This window comes from Zeugodacus cucurbitae, chromosome 2 (assembly GCF_028554725.1).
Source record: "Zeugodacus cucurbitae isolate PBARC_wt_2022May chromosome 2, idZeuCucr1.2, whole genome shotgun sequence".
Lineage (NCBI taxonomy): Eukaryota > Metazoa > Arthropoda > Insecta > Diptera > Tephritidae > Zeugodacus > Zeugodacus cucurbitae.
The window spans coordinates 75740372-75763041 of NC_071667.1; the positions used below are offsets into that span (position 1 = coordinate 75740372).

At 31.5% G+C, this 22670-nt stretch overlaps 1 protein-coding gene across 2 annotated transcripts; it reads right to left on the reverse strand.

Annotated features, from left to right (window-relative positions):
* Positions 1-1174: 1174 nt before the first annotated feature.
* On the reverse strand, positions 1175-22608 carry LOC105211372 (leishmanolysin-like peptidase). Of its 2 annotated transcripts, XM_011182764.3 has the most exons (12): positions 21681-22608; positions 12958-13094; positions 5980-6010; positions 5835-5917; positions 5665-5776; positions 5161-5546; positions 4863-5088; positions 4611-4798; positions 4284-4313; positions 4079-4211; positions 3849-4008; positions 1175-3756 (listed from the first exon to the last, which is right to left on the reverse strand). In XM_011182764.3, the coding sequence occupies exons 1-12, from the start codon at positions 21855-21857 to the stop codon at positions 3287-3289; spliced, it is 2133 nt and encodes a 710-aa protein (XP_011181066.1). In that variant the 5' UTR covers positions 21858-22608; the 3' UTR covers positions 1175-3286. The 2 variants fall into 2 exon arrangements, with proteins under 2 accessions (XP_011181066.1, XP_011181067.1); XM_011182765.3 differs by lacking the exon at positions 4284-4313.
* Positions 22609-22670: the final 62 nt, after the last annotated feature.

The following is a 22670-nucleotide window of genomic DNA, read 5'->3' on the forward strand; positions in this document are numbered from 1 at the left end:
AAGCGACCGTCTGAAGGAAACAATTCTTCAGGAGCGGCCAACTTTGGACAATAGGAGAAGACTTGTATTCCTTCAAGTTAATGCCATGTCACACATATCGATAGTGACTTAACAGAAGCTGCGGCAAAATATTTTGGAGCTTCTTTTGCATTAATTTATAGTCCGGACTTGACACCAAGTGATTACTAGCTATTCCAGTCTATGGTGAATAATATTGCTTGTGACAAATTCGCCTCAAGAGAAAAGCCTTTAAAAATCGAATATCCCGGTTTTTTGCCGTTAGCAACGAGAGACATGATGAAATTATATTCGAACAAGTTCTCAAGGATAAACATTTTATCCGATTGGATAATTCTAACTGGTCTAATATAATTCTAATGGTAATAGATTTTGTAGATATTATAATCGCGAGGAATTATTGGTTCAATGAAATACGAATCAAAAGGTTTTTTAAATGTGAACAGAAGAATTCATGAATTTCACTATAACTATTAAAATAATTTATATTAAGTAATAAATAAAGAGAAAAATAATACATAAAACGGAATGTAAACGAAACACAAAGAATCGGCAATATAGAGGCGATTACCTTGTTGAACTTTTCGGCCGATACTGACCGATGTCGATGCTGAGACCGATTAGTCGATGGGACGCTAGACTCTTGCTCATCTTAGTAGAACCCAAGTGAGCATGAAAATCTTTTACAGACATGAATAATCTCTCGAAAGTAGCAGAATTCACAATTCTTTGCATCAAAAGCTCTATTTCAAATGTATGATTTCCTAAGGAATTTTTCACGAATTCCATACACTTGGTCACAAAAAATTTTAAATCAAACACAACATTATAATTAACTATTATATACATATTTTTTATTTTGTTATGATAATTTGCGCATTTCAATAGTTTATGTTGGAAATAAAATAAAAAAACTAATTAATTACAAAAACATAGCGTTAGAACATAAATGAATAGTATTTCCAAAATATTTTCTTTTTACTACTAAATCAAAAGTATTTAATTAATTATATATGTATATATGTATGTGTGTATTTCTTTAAAATTCGTCATCGCTTAAAATATAGTTTTATAGTTTATGATATTTTTAAAACCTGTATGTGGCACCCTTAATTAGTATCGCTGTAATGTGTTTGTTAATTCATGTTATTTTATATTTATATATGTTGCTTCACACATTCGAACAACAAATTACATACTATAGTATTGAGCCTACATTTAGGCGTTTAAAATGCATTACGCATACATACAATTACACTGAGCATATAAAGTTGCCTCAAAAAACAAACAACAATAGTTTTTGTTTTATTAAATATATGTATATATGTAGTCACATGTAGGGCAGGTCCTAGTACGGAACGTTATATAACGGGAATGTATGGTATACAATTTCTAGAAGACTTTCAATTATTAGTATTATAGTTAAAGTAATGTTTCGCCTAAAAATTTATGTATATTATAAATCACAATTTGAATTATATGTAGAGTAGCAATTAGTAATGCTGTGATATATGTACATATATATATATATATATATATATATAAATATACACTGCATATGTTTATAGTAGTTAGACAAATTGCTTGTAGGCAGCAATGTACGAGTACTCATTTCTAAGAATATACATTTTTCTCATATATATATGTACGTATAAGTGAAATAAAAAAGCAATAAAACAATATATTATAGTCAAATGCAAATAAAGCATATCTGTTTAGCAGCTTTGGAATTTTAAGTTTTCAGTATTAATCTTCTTTTCTGTGCGTGGAAACCTATTTCCCCCTCTTTAGTCAACTAGTAAAGAAATCGAATTTACAAGTCTATACTATTCATCGATTCGATCCAACCATGAATTATCTTGCATTTATATATGAACTGTACAACACTCAGCTGGGTATTGTATTATCCGATTTTCGAAGTTAGCCTCCAAAATCCAAATATTTAGATTCGAAGTTCGAAAAAAGGGCATTTAAAAAATATTATTAATTACAAGATATACATAACTATTAAAAAATCTACAAAATATAGATATAAGCTAAATTATAACTTTTATATTTTTAAAAAGCTCTTTTTTCGAACTTCAAAATTTTCGATTTTGTAGACTAACTTCGAAAATTGGAGAATATAATTATTTTTTTTACTTATCACTCAATCTTCTGGAAAATATTAGTTTGGTGCAATACCCAGAAAAAAATCGATTTTGTCGTATAGTGTTATAGGACAAGTTGCGGGTGCCATAAAATGCAATTATTGACTAAATTATATTAAAAATATGCCTTTTTACATTCAAAATACATCGCTTAATAGCCTTTTTATTACAACAATATAACATTATAGCGATTTTGCTCATTTATATTAATCTACAAACGCAAGCAACTCTGTCGGAATTAGAAGTTAATACATATGTTGCTACAATCTGCTTAAACATACAAATATATAACCAAACATGTTTATGGTTAAACCTCCCGCCGTTTAAGGCTATCACTCCAACAGCACTTTCCAGAAACTAAATGACTACTTTAACAAATACTCGTATCGTAATCTATATTTAAAGTAGCATGATATAAAAATATTAAATCAAAGCTATAATTTTAATATTGAAAATCATATTGAAGTGTAAATTCACTTTTTAAAATAGCTGAAATGCCCTGACGGCAAAGAATTTATCACAAAAATCGATTTTAATAATACAAAAAGTGAAATACAGTAAACAAATCATTTAAAAGACTTCACAAAATCGCATGCGATATAATTATTTAATCTAAGCAACAACTCAGTTGTAGTGGTTGCACTCAAGCCAAATGAAATAAATGTTATTCAGTTGCGTGTCTTATGCCTGCATGCCAATTGCTGGCGATTATTATGTTTGAGTACCCAATATGGTGAGCTCAGTCTTTAGCTTATGAAAATGCATTATTATTAATAATTTTTGTTATGTAATTTAGAAAATAATTTTAACTAATTTTTTCGAGTATATACAGTTGGCATACTCGGCTTTCAAATATTTCACACTAAATGAGTATACTTAATAATGAGAAACTAAAATAGAAATTTGTTAAATTTGAGCTTATAACTACATTTGAACATGCTTAAAATCACTTTATAACACATTTACTTAATTCTAGCTGAGTTATATAGTTACTATTTACATTATAGTTTATACAATAAGGACATGTCGTTTCATATATTATATGCTATAACTGCGGAAGGGCTAAATAAAAAAATAAGAATAAGGAAAAAATTGTCTTAACCGCAAAATCAAAATGATTAAGCAATAAAAATATGCGTACGACGCCAACTAAATGCAGAAATTATGGCAACAAGCAATAATGTGCGGCAGTAGGCCGCACTCACACACGCCGCACACGTCAGTGTATCACGCGGATATTTATTAGCCGGTGGCGCTTCCTCACGCATGCGACACTCCTCGCCTCTTTCAGCGAAAGCTTCACCACACAATTCATGGCATGGTGGACATATGATCGCGCCACGATGCAGCCAATCGTTCGCATTGATGCGTATCGACAGCGTTTGACCCGGGTAGAAGCAAGTGTATGTGTAATTTGCCACTAATATATGTAGACGCCCGTCGGAGCATTCGTATTTGTAGCAACCGGAGCCCCAGTGTTGCCATTCGCGTGTTTGATGACACGAGCGCTCCTCCCACATAAAGTCACTGTGATCGAAGCACTTCGAACCAATGCCATAGCTCTCCAGCGCAAAGTTCTTTTCAGGTTCTAAAAATATAAAGCGAGAATTTAAATTTAATAAAAATGAAACTTATAATAATAATTGCTTTGTGTATAACTGTTGCACACATATTGCTTACTTGGATTATTCTCGACAAAGCGACAATGCGAACCGCGTACAATTACGTTTTTGCTGCGCCATGTGAACTCCTGTATATAGGGACAATGATCAGCCAATGATACTGAGCCGCCGTAGTAGCCTTCCTCACCGCTCTTCACATGATTTATGCTGTCGAAATTCTATAGAAAAGTGTAGTGTTATATAGTGCCCATTCATGTTCAATTATACCGACTAATGTATGCAAATTACCTGATATTTCTTTGGCAGCTCGTAATCATGTCGTATTAGATTGCACAATGCCACTGAATTGCGATCGTCGGTGCATTCCGTTTGCAAGGGATCCTGTTTTACTTTCGAGCAGAATGGGTGAATTGAACGGCCTCTGTAATGGATAGTAATGCGCTTAATTATCTATATTGTAAGAACTTTCAATTAGTTTTGATTTGACGCATACCGCAACCAATTATCCCGTTCGTTAGTCGTACTATTTGTGTGCATAAAGGAAAGAATATTGAAGTGATTTATGCAATTAATATAGATTATAATAAATATAGTAATTATATGTATGCAAATGGCGCAATATGCAGTTATAAATGTTAAATAAAGGTTAGGTTATGTTAGACCGGCAACCGCAAAACCAAAACTGGGGTTTGGTTCTTAGCGATACCATATGGAGTTCCAGAATATTAAATAAAATGTTGAGAATAAAAGCTTTATTCCATATATGTTAGGGTTATAGGCGTAAAATTTTCACGAGATAAAAAAAATATTTGAAACCCACCTGCCGTTATTTGCTTGTATCCACTCTTTGCAACTGCGCATAACGAAATTACAACCCAAACCTTTACCCCAAGACAAGGGTGCCGCCATGCTGTAATTGGCACGATACCAGCCGGAGTCTTCCATCAACGCCAGCGTTATACGTGAAAATACTGGCGATTGTGTATGCGTGCCCGTCATTGCCTCATTCTAAAAAATAAATATTAAATTATAAATATTATATTACAAAAAAAAACAACATTATATTACTAACCTCTAAAATGCGCTTTTCCCAATGCGTTAAGGATGTGCCTTCACCACCTTGATCTTCCAATTCGGCACCTTCCAGTAGTGGACAATCAAAATGATTACGCACTTCGGCCACAACGCGTGGCGTCACCATCATATCGACAACTTTGCGCACATGACCGCCACGTACCGCCCAATTTTCGCGCACCACCTTACGTATTGTCTCATTGCTCCACTGATGGATTTGCAATCTGTTGGACGAGAGAAAGGAGAGAGTAGAAACATGTATTTGCTATTGTGTATAAAATAAAATATTTAATTACTTCTCATTTAAGTAGGGTTTCCCTGTATCCGGTTTACGCGGCGTTCGTGGTCGTCCCTCATCGTCGCGGAAGAATGCATAAAGACTGACCGAAAAGCCAAGGGCGTGCAGAATCTCATGTTTCACCGTGGATAGCAGTGTTTGTAGTTCTTGTGGCTTTGTACTTATACTCTCCGGACACAAATTGGCATGACCCGCAATGGGTCGATCTAAATGTGCTTCCTGTTGACAATGTGCTGCATAGGCAACCGTTAGACCCTTATGACAGCGTTCCGTTTGACGTGCCGACACATAGAATATAAAGTCGGCATTTTCAATGCCCTCACCCGCCTGTGTGGACTCATCATTGCGGCAATTTTGGCCGGTGGCATTGCAGACGCGACATACCTAAAAAAATTAAAGGAAAATTATTGTTTTTTACCTTGGCAATACCCTCTTCTCAGACCTAAGTCTTTTTTTACTTAAAACCAGCTGAATACTCATTTCATTTGAATAATATACTCACATCTAAATGTTCTTTGGGAACTTCAACTTCGCCGCACATCGTCACCTTTTTGCAGTTGTCGATGCAGTGCGTCAGACCATTTTTCACAAATACTTGTGTGCTATTGCATTTTCTATAAAAAATAAAAAGGATAATCTATAAATATTATAGTATAATATAATCGTACTAACCTGTTTAGCCTAATGACACCCTTTGTTTCGCGCACCATAAGCGCCTGCTCCCAAAATTGTACTGCCTCTGGTAATACTGTGTTCTGTAATATCGATATAAGTTAGAGAAATGTTAAACAAATTAACAGTCGCGAGGTGCACTTACGTTGATTAACTCAAACTTGTCTTCATCCAATCTGTAAAGAGAAAATAAGAAGAAGAATTTTAAATTATTTATAAGAATTAAATAGAAAATTTATATGTAGTTTCATCCCTATATTTAAAGCCATAATATTATATACGAGGTACGTTCAAAAAATAACGGGAATTTTAAAATTTTCAATTGTCGATTTTTTTTTTATTTTTTATTGTGTTGAATTATATACATGACGCTGAAGTACTACTTAATCTATAGTAACTAAGTTATACGTGTTTTAATGAGCTTGGCGATTTTCGCTTTTTATAAGCTCACTCTTCGTTGTTTGTTCCTGAAATCTTAGTCAAAAAGAATACAGTACCGAAGCACCAGCCTCCATATTCGCCAAATATGGTTATGTGTGCCATTTATCTATATGTGTATAGTATTTCCAAATATAAAGAGAACCTTAGAGGGCTGTCGTTTTACAAGCATATGAGAAATCACTGAAAGAGCCAAAGCCTATCCCAAAAATCGAATTTGAGAAGTGTTTCGACGATTGGAAGGAGCGCTGCCATAAGTGCTGGATATCTATATTGGGACTATTTGAAGACGAAAACATTAATGTAGAAGATTGGATACATATATTTTTTTTAACAAAAATTCACGTTATTTTTTTAAACACCTCGTATGAGTATAATATGGGTGTCTGGTTAGAGCAGTATCAGCAGAATAAGAGCGAATGAGAGTGCCTATCCTGCGTTTTAATATCACCGGTACCGGTTGTAGAAGTTTCTTGGAAGAATACGATGTAAAACACTTCGTTCTATCATCTTTGTCTTTGTGAAATCATCGCTGAAACACCTAGGCTACACACTTTCAATAATCCAGTTGAGATAACGGAATAAAGGACTTTTCTCTGACTTTACAAAGAACTCTGAATAGTGATAGTGATCTAGTGATCTCTCTCTTGAAAATCCGCCATATAATCGTACATTATATGTACAGTGGAACTTCTCTAATTTGAATCACCATTATCAACAAAAAAACTTCGAGTTAGAGAGACTTCGAAGTATAGCATTTTAATTAAAACTTACAATTTTTCAAAAATCTGTAAAATATAGATTTTTACACAGTCTTATTTATTTACTTTGCATAAAGTTTTATGTATATAAACTTAAAACGTAAATTCCGTAATTTTGATTGTTACAGTTTACTATTGTTTGGCTCTTGACGTCTGTATCCCATGCCTTTATTATATCATTTATGCATTCCATAAGTGTAATATCATATTTTTTGTTCGCCTCCTTATGATATAGAGAAACTCCTTTAAAATTGTTCCTTGATAGTAAAAAAAATTGTATTATGGCCTGACCAAAAAGTTCGATTCATGGAAGGAAATTTGTATGAAAGTTGCCTCCTTTTGCCACTTCAGATGTTCGAGTTAGGGAGAACTTCGAGTTATAGAAATTCGAGTTATGGAAGTTCCACCGTATTTTATTGGGAAATCCCAAATGATTCAAACTGTGTCTATACTCTAAAATATTTTGATAAAACTTAGCGATGAGCATGTTTTACCAAAAAAAAAATTAAACCTAAATTTCCCCTTTAACAGGCACCGTTTCACCGTTTTAAGCAATAATCGCATTTGATTTGTGATATTAAGTCGTGTCAAAACAAGAAATATTAGTTTTCTAAATATAATAATATTAAAAAAAAATGTGACTTAATAAAAAAAAACTTGTTCCGTGCATTGTGTGTTTCTAAAGATTTGTCTTTTATTACATTATTTACTGTCGCTGTAGGTACAAGGCATAAATTAAAACTGCATTCCTATATGTGTGTACAGATGTGTTTTGCTTAGTTGTATGTGTGCAACTGTATAGTATGAACTAATCTACTGAGAACTAATTAACGAAACAAGTGCACTGTATCACTTACAGTATTATAGCACGAAGAACTGTTATAATTTTTGCACGGCAACGTCTTAGGCGTATTCACTGTGGCCGAGAGAAATTTTTTATATAAAAGAAATGGTGTTGAATTTAATAAAAAAATTTATTTAATTTCAATTCCTCTCAGCTTTTTCTCGACTTAGTGGATACCCCTATTTGTAAAAATGCTAATTTTTCTGTATTGTATATTTTGTATCTATGCAGAACTAACACACATCACATTTATATATAAGTTAGCATTTACAACTAGAAAATTACATCAGATTACGGTCCTAACAATAATATTGCATAATATTCTGTACTTAACACAAAACGATTATTCATAAAATCCAGGTGAATGAGGCATTATAGGTGGGACGAAAGTAGCTCCAGTTTAAATTTATGTAATATGTCCGTGTTTACAGCTGCGCATTGTCGGCACATTTGCCCACTGTGTTAATTAATCTTATAAGTGGGGTAAATTCCTTACTTTCCGACATTAATCTTTACACTGTATTTTATATTTTTTTATATTTGCATTTTATTAAATATTGTTGAATATTGTTGCGGTTTTAATTTCAACTATGCTAATATTTGCAAATATATGGAAATTACAAGCCCACATTCTCAGTAGGTGATTAAAATATCTTCACTTTAAAACTGTAACGTAATTTATCTATTAAGTAAACATAAAGTAATTCATTTTGTTCTACGAAATGTGTCAATAAATTAAGACAGATTTGCTTAATTTATCATAAATAAATAATAATTCCAGAACAAATGTATACGCCCTAAGTTTTACATAGAGTTTATTTTATAATAATTTGAAAATATTTTGCTTTTTTTGTATTTTAATGTGTGAAAATGCTTCTCTTAAAGAACTCTTCAACAAAGTATATTTCTCAAAACGTTTGGGAACATGCCTTTGAAAATTATAAAAAGAAAGAGTATAATGGGCTTAATCATTGAATCCGTAACGAATTCGATTTCAATATAAAAAGATTTTTAATCGAAAATTTCCATGCAATCATGCATTCCGTCGATAAACTGCTTTACCACAAAGTGAGAAAGCAAAACTGTTTTATCGACCTTCATCGATAAATGCGACAAATTTGATAAATGAAATTGTCTGTGCTTTTTGCTTCGTTAAAAAAAAAGGTTTAAAACTAACCTTTTCATCGAGTGAACTTACAAGTTACTAAGATGAAGGGCCCACTCCCTCTTTTAGATATGCGTTGCACGTTTTTGTCATTTTTTTGTTACAAACTTAAAATCAGTTTCAAACTATAAATAAAATACTTTAATAACCCATAATATATACACATGCTGCCTTAACACATTTTCTTTCATCCAGTTTAGTCCAGGATTGGAGAACCTACACCGTTTAACTATTGTGAAATATCTTCTCAAAAAGGTTCATTGAAAATAGTATTTCGCTATTTCGAGGAGGGCAACTTTATATTTTTTTTAAGCACCTTAAATTTATTTTTGTTTGTGTGTTTTTGTCTCTTGTCTCTACAATATCCATTCAAAATATAATTTTGTCCGTCATCAGTAATTATTTCCATAAAAACTTACAAATCGTTCATTTCTTTTAAATTTCCGCAACTCACTCACCAACGGATAGATTTCGACCAAAATTTTCGATTTTGCAGATTCGTAGTGACATCTATTAGCCACGGAATGTATTTTATCAAGTCGGTAAGTGAGTTCACTTGTATCAAAAATAAGATTTCAATGATTTCAACGTATCGGTTTTCGATCGTATCGAACTATTTTTCGATGGAAACGGATTCAAAGATTAGGCCCAATATGTTTTGTCCAATCTAAGCGGTTTAGATTTAGAGGGTTTCATGTCTAAGTAAATTTAAATATGGAGGCATTTAATTTATTGTGAGCATGTATGGCTTTATTGCCATACTATCGATTAAATACTAGTCTACTGACTGTGTATAATCATAAATTAAAAAAAAAAATAGAAAAAAATTAATGATTCGGTGTTTTTATTTATTTTTTTTTTTATTTGTTTAAATAAAGTATTATCAGTACTAAGAAAAGAAACATACTTGTTTTTGTTTTAAAAAACACAATTAAAAATAGATAAAAACCGTCGGTAATATTTATAGGGCTAATGATATTTATGTTAGCTCAAAGCTTCGAAAATATAATTAAATATTCTTCAATCCTTAAACATCGCTCATATTTTACAAATTGTATGCTCTCTATATCTTGTTTTTATCAAATTATTAGCTAAATCGTATATTTGGTCTGAAATTCATTTAATTTATTTTACTAAAATTATTGCTTAAGTAGACAGTCGAATGAACAGAATAATCTACTCATTTCATAAATAATCTCTGGATATTAATATTCATTCCTTTCTAATAAAAATATGTATAAAATTAAATCGCACAAAATCGTCTCATTACTTTCATATTAATTTGGACGCAGCTGTATGTAAGTATTGAGCACGTTTTTTTTTATAAACTAATGTACAAATCGATCTTGAGAATATGTGGAGTCATTCACATCTACAGATTTACCAATACCAACATTAGGGTGTGACATTTAAATTTTTTCAAGACTCGGATTTTTTTTTTTTGAATTTTGTAAGGTATTAACAATAACATTAAGTTTTAAAATTTTAAAACTAATTTTTATTTTATTCTTATTCAATTTTTTTTATAATTTTATTGGGTTATTCCCTAACATTTTCACTAGCAGAAGTTATTTAAATTCATATTAAATCAGTTTGATTTTTAATAGAGTTAAGAGTTAATAACTTATTGTTAGGCTTTAAAAAGCATATTCAATAAATAAATAAATATGAAAGAAAAAAGTTTGATTGAAAAAAATAAATATACGCATTAATTAAAAAAATTAATTTGTTAAAAATTAATATTTTTATTTCTATATTTTTGTAGTAAAATTTGCATATTAATATCTCATTTTTACTAAATGATTTCCTATAAATATATTAACTCTAAAAAACACTAAATATATTTCACGAAATTTAATGAATGAATTTCCAACACTACAGCAACTTAAACCATAAGTACCCCCCTAATGTAGCCGTCAAATGCAAACGCAATTATCAAGGGCAACCAGCGCTAATGCGTCAACTACAAGAAACCTGTTCAACTACGCAAAACAGCAAATTAAGTTTGCGGAAAATTAGCAATTAAATGAAACTTACACAAATTTGCACAAAAGAAATTATATTGAATGCTTGTACGAGTATACATATGTGCAATCGAACGCGCTGAATGCCGGCCAAAGCTGGAAGTTGGTTAGTGAGTGTTCACGGGAAACGATGATTGCGATCGCAGTCAAGAAACAACACCTGAACATTGCGCATTATAATTTACAAATCGTAAATGTACAATAAGGAAATAATTAAATTTATTTAAAATGCGTTTGTATATAGTACATAGAACCCAGTAGAGAAATGTGCACTTCATTTACTAAATATAAATATATAATATGATTTAATAACTGAAATTTAGCATTGATTTAGATAAATAAAATAGAGTTGCCTCGTAAGTCAAAAAAGTATTAGTTTACTGTTTTACAGAGTTTTGACAAGCTTTCTTATTTAAAAAGTAAGTGCTCTTATGAAAGAAACTCTTCATTCAACCTCATCAAATTTGTAATTACTTTCGCAACGACTGTGCGTGAAAGCTTTCTCTTCATATTCACTACTGGGATATATGTATGTAGTCTACACATTTGGCATACATGCATACATATGTACATATAAGCGGCTAATTAAGCGTTTTTACATTCGAGATTGCTATGCAATTTACCCATAATCACTGTTTAACCATTTAAGATAACACGCGCTATTTTATTTAACTTTAATTTCAATCAGATTAAGTTTACCAAAATAGATTTTGTAATTAAAACTAAGCGTAGACTATATACATATAGAGCTACTAGTATGAACAGCTTGAAACGAGACTCCGTGCAATTTTATACAGCACTGCCATTTCGAGGAGTGCAGCGACTCATTTCGAAAGTCTCTCTTTTCAGGATGACACTTTTTACTAATGATTAATTTCAAGAAATTTTAATTAATACTTTTCCACAAAATTGTTTGAGAACCTCGATATGAAATATGTAAATTTTTTCTAAGCTTTCGTCATTCTCCCTGATATCAATAAGTATCTTTATTATGGCTCGATCTCAGGTGTCGTGCAATCAGTTGTTGTTGTTCTAAAGATCTTGTGGAGAACAGTTCTCTCGAATGATCCAAGTACCTTCTCATCTCGGGTTGTTATCGTCCATGTTTCTGCGCCATATAATAGGACGGGAATGATAAGAGACTTATACAGGGTAATTTGTGTTCGTCCAGAGAGGGATCTGTTTCTAAATTGCCTATCTATCTCAAAGTAGCACCTGTTGGCCAGAGTTACTCTGCCCTTCATCTCCAGACTTGGATTGTTGGTGGCATTTATGCTGGTTCCGAGATAAACAAAGTCCTAACTTTTTCAAATGTGACCAATTGTAACATAGTTCGCAACACGCGAGGAATCTTTGAAAAAATATATCCGGTTTTTGTAGAACCACCTGTTATCGGTACTAATGAGAACTCAGCAGAGCATATCTTAGAATACATTTTTATAACATCTAAAGCCGATTTGTCTCCGCCGACGAAATTTATAGGCAGTTCATTAAAAATCAATCAATTCAAAAATCACTCCATTAATAACAAAATAGGTAATCTCTATAAGACAGGTTTCAATGTACCTTCGAAATGCAATGGTAATAATTAGCTTAATGACTGAATATTAAAACCAGCCTCGTTAACGAAATGAACATATAAGAATATTTTTGGTCAGACAGTATTATAAAAAAACAACATCTTCCATCTTTATACACACGAAGTAATGTGTTTGGCACATTCTACGCCTCCATCGAGCTAACTAAGTTATTATTCTATTAAATGCAATTAGTTTTATGATTTGAACTTGAGTATGTAGATATGTATTTACGTAAGTACTCATGTGGGCCATGATTTAATTTAATAAAATAACAAGAGATATATGCATTTAGAGAGGGCGAGAGGGCTAACCTGAAAACAGATTCATCGTAGAAGAGTAAAATTCGCAGTGGCTGGTCAGCGGTAACGGTGCTGCGTTTGTGTATGCTGTGTGTGCTCTGTTGTGGATGCAGCGAGTCCGCCGTCTCGATGCGAACGCCATGGACAACCTAAAATGGATAAGATTACAATGAAATTATTTGGTGTAAGTTTGCTTTCATATTTATATAAAAATAATGCAATAGTTATGTACTCTAATACGAGTATATACATATGTATGAGTATATAGATTTATAAAATTTTTCATATTTTTGTACTATTTTCACGGATAATCTTCCGAACACACTATATGCCTGAGCAATGTGATCGCATTTCACGCTAGTTTCGACAGCCGACAATGACATAACTGTATATCTGTAAGTATGGTACAACTGACACAATAAGGTATCTATATCTGCAGCGTAAAAGATAGACACTGCTAAATGAGAGAGAGTGATATTGAGAGTGTGGCGAATTATTGAAAGTCGATCTAATGAAATGATAATGATGACCAAAATATTATAAATTACACAAGTATACACGGTTTTGGATCTGGGCAACCAAAAGTGGTTTCTATGACAACTGATGACACTGAATCCGAATCTTCGTTTTTTAAGATTGATTCTAGTTTTTGAAATAATCACGAATTTAATTTTTTATGATTTTTGTCAAATAATATTCATAACATATTAGAAATGTAGATTGGTGCCTTTGCCTTTTGTATTGTTTAGTATCTGTTTCACGTATTAGAGTCCAACAGTAGTTTTCGGGAAAAAAATCGAGATGGGAATGCAGAAAATGGATCTTTAGAGACATTCTAGCTCCAATCATTCGATAATTTTGCAACATATCGCCAATAATTTCCTTAAAATTAGGGGATTTGTGATTACCAAGGAAGTGGTGAACAATATTTTGAATATGCCCATGCGGCTGCTTCATCGGGCGATAAACATTTTGTAAATTTTTTATCAGCCATTAATTTTCTTATATCAGGTCCGACAAATATTCCTTAATTGATTTTTCATATGACAATTTAGGAAACAACTTAACTAAATACCGAAAAGCCGGTCCTTCTCGGTTTAATGCTTTGATGAAGTTCTTTATAAGGCCTAGTTTAATGTGAAGAGGTGGCAGGAAAATGTCGTGTAAGATTGGGAGAATTTTCCTCAATCGGTATTTAATTACTGTGCTTGCAAACTGTGCTTGTAACAGCGCAATGGTGCTATCATGCGAGAACTCGGAAACTAGAATCAATCTTAAAAATCTAAATGCATATTCGAATTCAGCATATCAAATATAGTTAAGAATCGTTCTTATCTGCTCAGATCCAAAAGTTGACCTGAATTTGTAAACTTGTGTTATTTTAGTTTTAAAGTTTGAGTCTGCAAAGTTACCTCATAGCCATTTGATAGAAGACTTGGTTTATTTATTCTCGCAACATGTTCCACAGAGTATAATAGTCTTGTTCACATAACAGCTGTTTGGCGTGGTGTCGTTCACTTTTAAGTCAAAACCATATCTCAAGAACTACTCGGCCAATGAAATTTGGAAATAATATTTTCTTGAAACCATGAAAAATCTATGCGAAATCTACTACTTGTCATAAAATAATTGTATAATCCATCTGATTCGTTCACTTTAGAATACATATGTACATCAAGAACCAATGAAGATACCGGAACAAAATTTACACATACACTACATTTGAGGTGTGGTATCACTCATCATTTACAAATTGTCGAAATCGGATAATGAATTTTCAAGGCCCCAGTTATTGAACATGAATGCCACAGTGCCAATTGATAATTTTAACGAAAATACCGTTAAACCTCTCAGATATTTTCAAGAAATTCAGAGGAAATCCTTTTCTTCTCATAAAGGGTTTCTGTACCAAAACTGGGAGACATCGGGTTATAACTGCCTTAGCTCCCCTATCCGGTGGGGCTTTATATATCAGTTAATATGTGAGATATCATAAAAAAATCAAATGAGCGTTTAGTCTTGGTTATAATGTAACTTGGTGGTAAAAATGAATGAACTCGGTTCAGGAATTACCCCCGGCTTTATATACTATATATAATGATTTTCGTATTTTATCCGAATATCCGTTATCTTTAATCCGAATATATAGGTCAAATTGTGTGTTATCTTAATAACATTGCGAATATAATATTTCGGTTACATTCGAACTTTTCTTGTTTATTTATACAGAACTCCCTCAGTAGTTCAATGGTGATATGACTGTCTCATTCATCGCACTCTAACGTATCTGCTTCTCAAGAATTTGTCTTCCTCTGAGAAGCTTTTGCTACTACCATCGTTCAATAAGTACCGCGGGAATTAAAAAAAACTAGGCTACAAGTGATTAACGGAAAAGCCATTATCGCCTTACGCAGTGTCTACTGAGAAACCTTTGCTAGACAACAAAAGATATCAACAAATAAGACAGCCAAAAGCATTCTTGCGTAGAGTAAGTATCACCACTCAATTTACAGTAATATATGATGACTGAGTTGTTGAGTTGAGCTCAGATACCGGTAAGCCAAAAAAACCGCTTGCAATAATATCAATAACCTTTAAATTTATTTTTGTTGTTGTTTTTTTTGGAATCATACTCGTATTGTATGTGTTCATGACTTGCAATTTACACCATAAACCAATTTGTTCACATACACGTGCATGGACACATTACACACACACACATACAGAGATTTTTCGGCCAAATGCGCACATACACGCATGCGCATTTATTTTTACAACAGACTGACGAAAATTATTGCTAGCTTTGGGGGTTTTGGGGTAAATTAGTAATCAAACGTCGAAGTATTCGTCAAAAAATGATAAATGATCGCCGCCACTACTCGTATTTATGCACAATGCGTTTATGTATTACGTATGTATATATGTATGTATGTATATACATATATATATTGTATTTGTAATGTAAGCATAAATGTAAGAGTATTGCACACATTCACTTTTATATAATTTTGCATTTAACGTCGCGGTGTTTGAAATTAAATTTAAAAAAATATTAACGTACGCACATTAGTGGAAATTTGAATTTTGAAAGTCTAACTGTAATTATCAAATAGTGGTCGAGTGGTGGAAAGAGGTTTTTCGTTTTTCATGGCATTTGAATAATTTCAATTTTGAGCTAAAAAAAACAAAGACATTTTATTGAATTAAATATACAGGTAGTACGCTAAAACCTAGGTATGAGATGTGTTCAAAAAATAATGGGAATTTTCGTTTAAAAAAAAAAAAAATTATTCATTACGTTATTCGCCATTATTGTTGTCGCCTTCAAAATAGTCCCCATTCTATATTATGCCCTTATGCCAGCACTTCTTCCAATAATCGAAATACTTCTCAAACTTGATTCTTGGGATAGGCTTTGGCTCTTCCAGCGGTTTGTCGACTGCCCTTTTATTTTTAGAAATAGGAAAAGGTCACACAGAGTCATGTCTATAGAAGCTGGTGCAACGTTACAGTATTGTGTTTGGCTAAGAATTCACGAACAAGCAATTAAGTATGAGCTTTGAACAAACGAAAATCACAAAGCTCATAGAAACACGTCTTACCTTAGCGGGTGCTACAGACAAAGTAAGCGATGAATACAGCTAACAATTGCAATAATAAAAAAATCCCGTTATTTTTTGAACACACCTTGTATATGCTTCGAAATTGTAATTGTTCGAAACTATATTTCGAAATTTAAGAAGCTAAGCAATTTGATGCAATAAGAATCAGATTCTAATATTCAAATCATCTTATAGATGTCGCTGGTGTTGTAATTCTAAATATTTATATATATATGTGGACAAATATGCACATTGAATAAGTTTTTGAAGACATTTAAATAATTTAGACAAGTTTTTTACTACTTTGGAGAAGTATAAATAATACAATACACCATTGATCTATAAACTAAAGTTCGAAGAAGGACAGATGAAATTCTCTGGGTGAGCTTGTTTTATAATATTTACGAGCGTTTAGAACACTGGAGAACATGATATGAGATATGATAAATGATCTAGAAGAGCATAACATTTACTGATGTGACGATATTTTCTCTTCTGGCCTTGAAAATTTATGGTGGGATTACACAAACTTTTTCTCACAATAGAATACTGTGGTCTCTATTAAAGTACTTTCTACTAATGGTACGGAAAGTACAGAATAAGTCCAAAACTTAGCGCAAACTACTTAGGTTCCTAGCACAAAACTTCCCAAACTCGAATCATCATAATCCACAAGAAAAATTCGAGTTAGAGAGACTTCAAGTTATGGAAGGAAATTTGTATGAAATTTGACTTCTATTGCCAAGTCAAGAGTTCAAGCTATGGAGAACTTCGAGTTATGGAAGTTCAACTGCATTTGAAATGCTAATGAATACAAATTGATTCCTGAAAATTGTCCGCCCCTTACTATTGTCGTTATTCGTCATTGAACATTTAACGATAATGGCATTCAATAAAATATAATATTTTAGAAAAATTACTGTTATTTTGATAAGAAAAAAATATTTTGTTTATTGTTGTTGCTGCAGCAAAAATATTTGCTGTTGACTTGTTAGTCATTGGCTGAATATAAGTAACTCCGGATCCGTTAAAGTCACGTATATAGACCTGAACGTCGTAATGTTCACAAGTGTCTATACTTTCTATACATGTGCATTACAACAACAAAAACGAGTACACCAAACTAATCATATTTTTTTATAAGACGCTTATGCACTTTTGAAGTTCATTTGATAAGAGTCGTACAAGGCTTGATATGCTGATCATGTGTTTCATTAGTGTAAGATTTGTTAGTTTCTTTCCAATTGACTGCGGAATTGAATAAAATTATATTTTACACATTTATATTGAATTAAATGTTTTCTTTGCAACTCGAATACACACTTTATATGGAATTATTACTCATAGAAATACTAAAAAATACGTACGATCATTATTTATTTTGGTTTATATGGCTGGCGCATAACATTAAGCGTTAGTTATATTTTTTATATTTTAAAATGTATACACACATGCATAAATTTATGGCTTTCAGCACGATTGCACCACTGACAAATGCGATTTGCTGCATCTTGAATACATAATGGATTTGCAGGCAAATATAGATGTATTCACTCCATATGTATATACGAGTATTTGGTCGCAAACGTCTCGTTAGTTTCACATTTTCTTATTTTTATTTCGCAGATTAAAAAGCCAACTAATTAACAACACACTCATGTAAAGTTTAAAATTTAAACTAATGCACGCAAAAGTACATGTGCCATACGATTATGATCGAATACAGTAGGCACAGGATAAGCGCAACCCAAATTACAAAATATGTCAAAGGTGTTAATTCAAATCGTCCAAACAAGTTTTGGGATATAATATTTCACTTCACAAATTGTCGTTGACACTCCCAAAATTTATTTATTTAAGGCTGATTCGGAATTCGGTCTAATAAAGCGTACACTTTTAGGATTCAGCCTCTATTCCCTACTGCATAAAATATAGAGTCTCAAACACTTCAAAACGCTTGATACATGAAAGGACCGATGCTTCCCCTCGAATTCTTACAATAACTTCATAAAATCAACTGCCTAAATTTTTATGGGTAACAGTTATCGTATACGACTTGTACAAATATAAATATGTATGCGTGCATTATACCCCAAAGGTACATATGTGTATTAGCAATGAAACTGTATCTGCATATAACATATTTGGTAAATCTGGTTTCCTCTGCACGGTATGTGCAATCAATAAACAAATTTACTTACAAACATACATACTAATAACATTCAAATATTACAAAAAGTTTTGTTTACCAAGTGCTGCACTGTAATCGTTGAAAAATTATGAAATTTGTTTGATTCGAAGAAATTGATTAAGAAGTTTGCGAGCAAAATAGAAAATAAATAGCGGTCGTTATTTTGTTTTTGTTTTTGTTTTGCCACCTGCCATATTTGTTCAACCCCAAGCCGGCGGGCTTTCACTTTCATTTTCAACGGATTTCATTGGCTTCATCGATGAGGTGCGTGTTCAACGATTGACGTTAAATTATACGTTTGCATGTGCTCAAATAAACATTAGTGGGGATCGCAAAACGGTATAAAACGGATTTGACTGGAAGATGGAAAATAACGAAAACAACTTAAACTTATTCTGAAAACATTAACAATCACTTTAAAGCGACTAATCTATACTCGGCTTTAAAATTCATAGAAAAATATTCTTATTGTTGACCACAAAACTCAAAAAAAAAAAAATAATAATTGTATCATCATTTGATGCACCCTGTATTAAAAAATCAATCAAAATACAAAAATCTTTAAAACTTGAGTATTGAAAAATATATATAATTTTCGTTATTCTTTATGTGCTCGTTTCAGACACGATTTACTAAAGCGATCCACCCTAATATTTTCTATGACATATTCGTAGTAATTAGTTCAAATGCGGTCAATTTACCTTTTTTACATACAAATTTGGACTTTACAAACCTTAGGGCTGTCTTATTATTGTTAATTCGTTGTTTTCATTATCAGGTTAATTATTTACAAAAAACGGTTTGTGATTGTCTATATGTTGTAGATTCGAAACTTCATATTACGGAAATTGGTAAGTATGCACAACGTGCAATGCCCATTCGTACAAGGCATACATACATACAATATAGGTATGTATGTATTTCGAGTAATGGTTGAGTATTCATAAAATTGTATAACAATAAACAAATCTGAGACAATTACTGTGGATAAAATATATACCAAACGCATATATTTACCTAGGTTGTTATGTACGTACGTGCCTGCATATACAAACAACTGTATATATGTCATTATTAACTTGATCAAATATTTGTATGAGTAAACTTTAAAAATTATGTTTAATGTTTGCAAATTTGTACGACAGAAAAACTAACTTAATTATATATATAATTAAAACTTATGTAATTGGAACTATAACAATTAAATGCATAAAAAATGTGTTTGAGTAATCAAGAAATAATATTATTTTTTCAAAATTTTACAACCAATTCAATTATAATAACAACAATAATCACACAATGAATAATATTGCGGACATTTTTGTTAAAAATTAAAACATAAAAAATATTTAAATTGGATGCAGAGAATTTTCTCAGAATAAACCATTCAGTTTAAACAATTCCAGTACTAGCAACACTCGTAATTTCTAACTGTCGCAATAATAACAAATAAGAAATAAATGAAGGTTGGTTCGTTGAAACCAGAAACACTTTACTTGGAATATCCGGCTTCGTACCGATTTTTTAATTGTTCTTCGTTGAATGCGCATAAATTACAGAAAATGTGCAACTTATATTTACGTGAATATGAATAGTCGCACATAAAATTAATTAATGTAATAAGAGCATGAACCAATAGCAAATTTTATCATTGAACGCTTATTTCCTCTATGATTCTTTACATTTTTTTCTTTCAAAATGCCATGATAATCAAATTTATAACTTTAAAATACTCAAAATAGTAAAAATCTCACATTTTGTAAATGTAAACAAGGTTTATTGTTTCAGCAAAGCGGCTCCACATATTTGTATGAGCTTCGCTTATTTAGTTAATTTCAACGTTTGCATAGATACAGACATACATACAACACAATATCTTAAAAGGTCTACTTGTGAAACTATTGTAGCAATTACAAGAACTTTTACACTTCATTGGATTCGTTGTTCACTTTGGACAACTTAATTGATCAATTAAATTAGTCATGGCAAATTCAAACGAATGTAATTTTATTCACTATTGTAAGGGAATTTAAATTGTTTATATCGTTTTTATTTTTCTTCGTTTTATTAAAAATAAACTCACAATCTCATTTGAACTTTAGGGCATTCACAAACTCACAGCAGCTGTTTATCTAAAATTGTATTGAAAACCATTTCTTTAACATGAATATAATAACTCACTGGAAGTTGAGTATAACAACTGGTTTTATTTATGAACTGTAAAAAAAAAAACTTGAAAAATAAACTATGGAAATTTAACCCTCTAACCTTATTGTATTTTTATTATCTGCATATTTATGCATTTTTTATTGTTTACGTATACTATAAACCTGTAAATATGTACTACTTTTATACTAGTTTTATTCATATTCAATTATCAAGTTAAATATTTCGTCATTATTGAAATTGTGCAGCAGCAAAATGTTAATGGCCATTTAACAGATTTGACATAAAATATTATCTTATTAATATTCATATTATTCAAGACAAAATTTGGGATACTGTATTAGGTTTAATTTCATTGTTTGTAAAGGCGTCAAATCAGAGTCATGAATATTTATTAGTTACCAAATCACCAGGTGACCTTCAAAAAAATGCATTGACAATGTTGGAAAAAAAGTTCAATAAAATGAAGAAAAAATAACGCAAACTATTTCGAAATTTTACGAATTAATCTACGTCTGGATATTCCTATTATTACTATATTAATGAAATTATTATTATTCAGAAATTTAGTAAATGAAGCAAACACAAGATTTTATTTACTCAATTATTACGATACCTAAATTTAGTAGTGTATGGGGATAAATCAAAAGATGTGTAATAATATACATATACATTTAATGATAATGCCATTAAATAAAATATTAAATAAATATTAAAAAAAAAACTTAATAGTAAATACATTCAGTATAACAGTTTTAGTAATATTAGATATTTACCTCGTCCGCTTTGGGATGGAAATGCTGACAGTTGTGAGCAGATGTTATCATTGGCAATAATAGTAAGCCAATAATATAGTGTAATTTACAATAAACTGTTGGAACCATTGAAAATTTGTTTTTCTTTGGTAAAATCACATTTTTGTAGCACCTTTCTTCATTAATTAAGTGCCACATTTCTTACAAACTTTAATTGGTATATTTGTCACAAAAGATTCATTTACCCGCTTCAGGATTAGAGTACGTAAGGAGTATGCGCTTTTTTTTCTTGTTAACAAACACCACGAAGAATGGTGGTGATATTTTGGCAATCACTTTTTGGGCAGGAATTACAAATCGATTTTTTACCTTCACTTCGAAGCACAGCCAAATTAACAATTTCACACAAAAAACACAGTAATTTTGTAATTTGCGTGACACTTAAAAATACAAAATTAAAACAAAAGCACTTTAGATACTAAAATGGGTGCGACCCACCACAATGGGAACTGCTGAAGACATCAATATACATATTTCCAATTCAACTTCAGTGTTGCTACACCAATAATTGTTAGCTTTTGGAAGTTGTTAAATATTGAAGTTCTTTGCTCAAGCGAAATACGAATTCAGTTTATACGGTTTATTTAAAAGGAGTATGCTGCAAACGCTATCAAACACTGCACTTTGCACTAGCCTTTTTATTATAATGTCCTATATTTGTATAAATCGCCGCATTAAAACCATTTGTTTCATTTAATGAACTGTGTTGTTTTATGTCGGATTTCGTAATGCTCTCTGAAGGTTTGATAAGCCAAATAAATCACTCAAACTCGAAATAATACATCAACTAAACTAATAAATACGCAAACATTACAATGTTATTCACAGATATGTAAACTAAACAACATTTTAACTTCAACCATAGAAAACGAATGAATGGTCAAGATGGAAAACTGCAAACGCAGCTGCGCCAATTTGACATACTTTAATAACTGAGTTGCCAAGCTACAC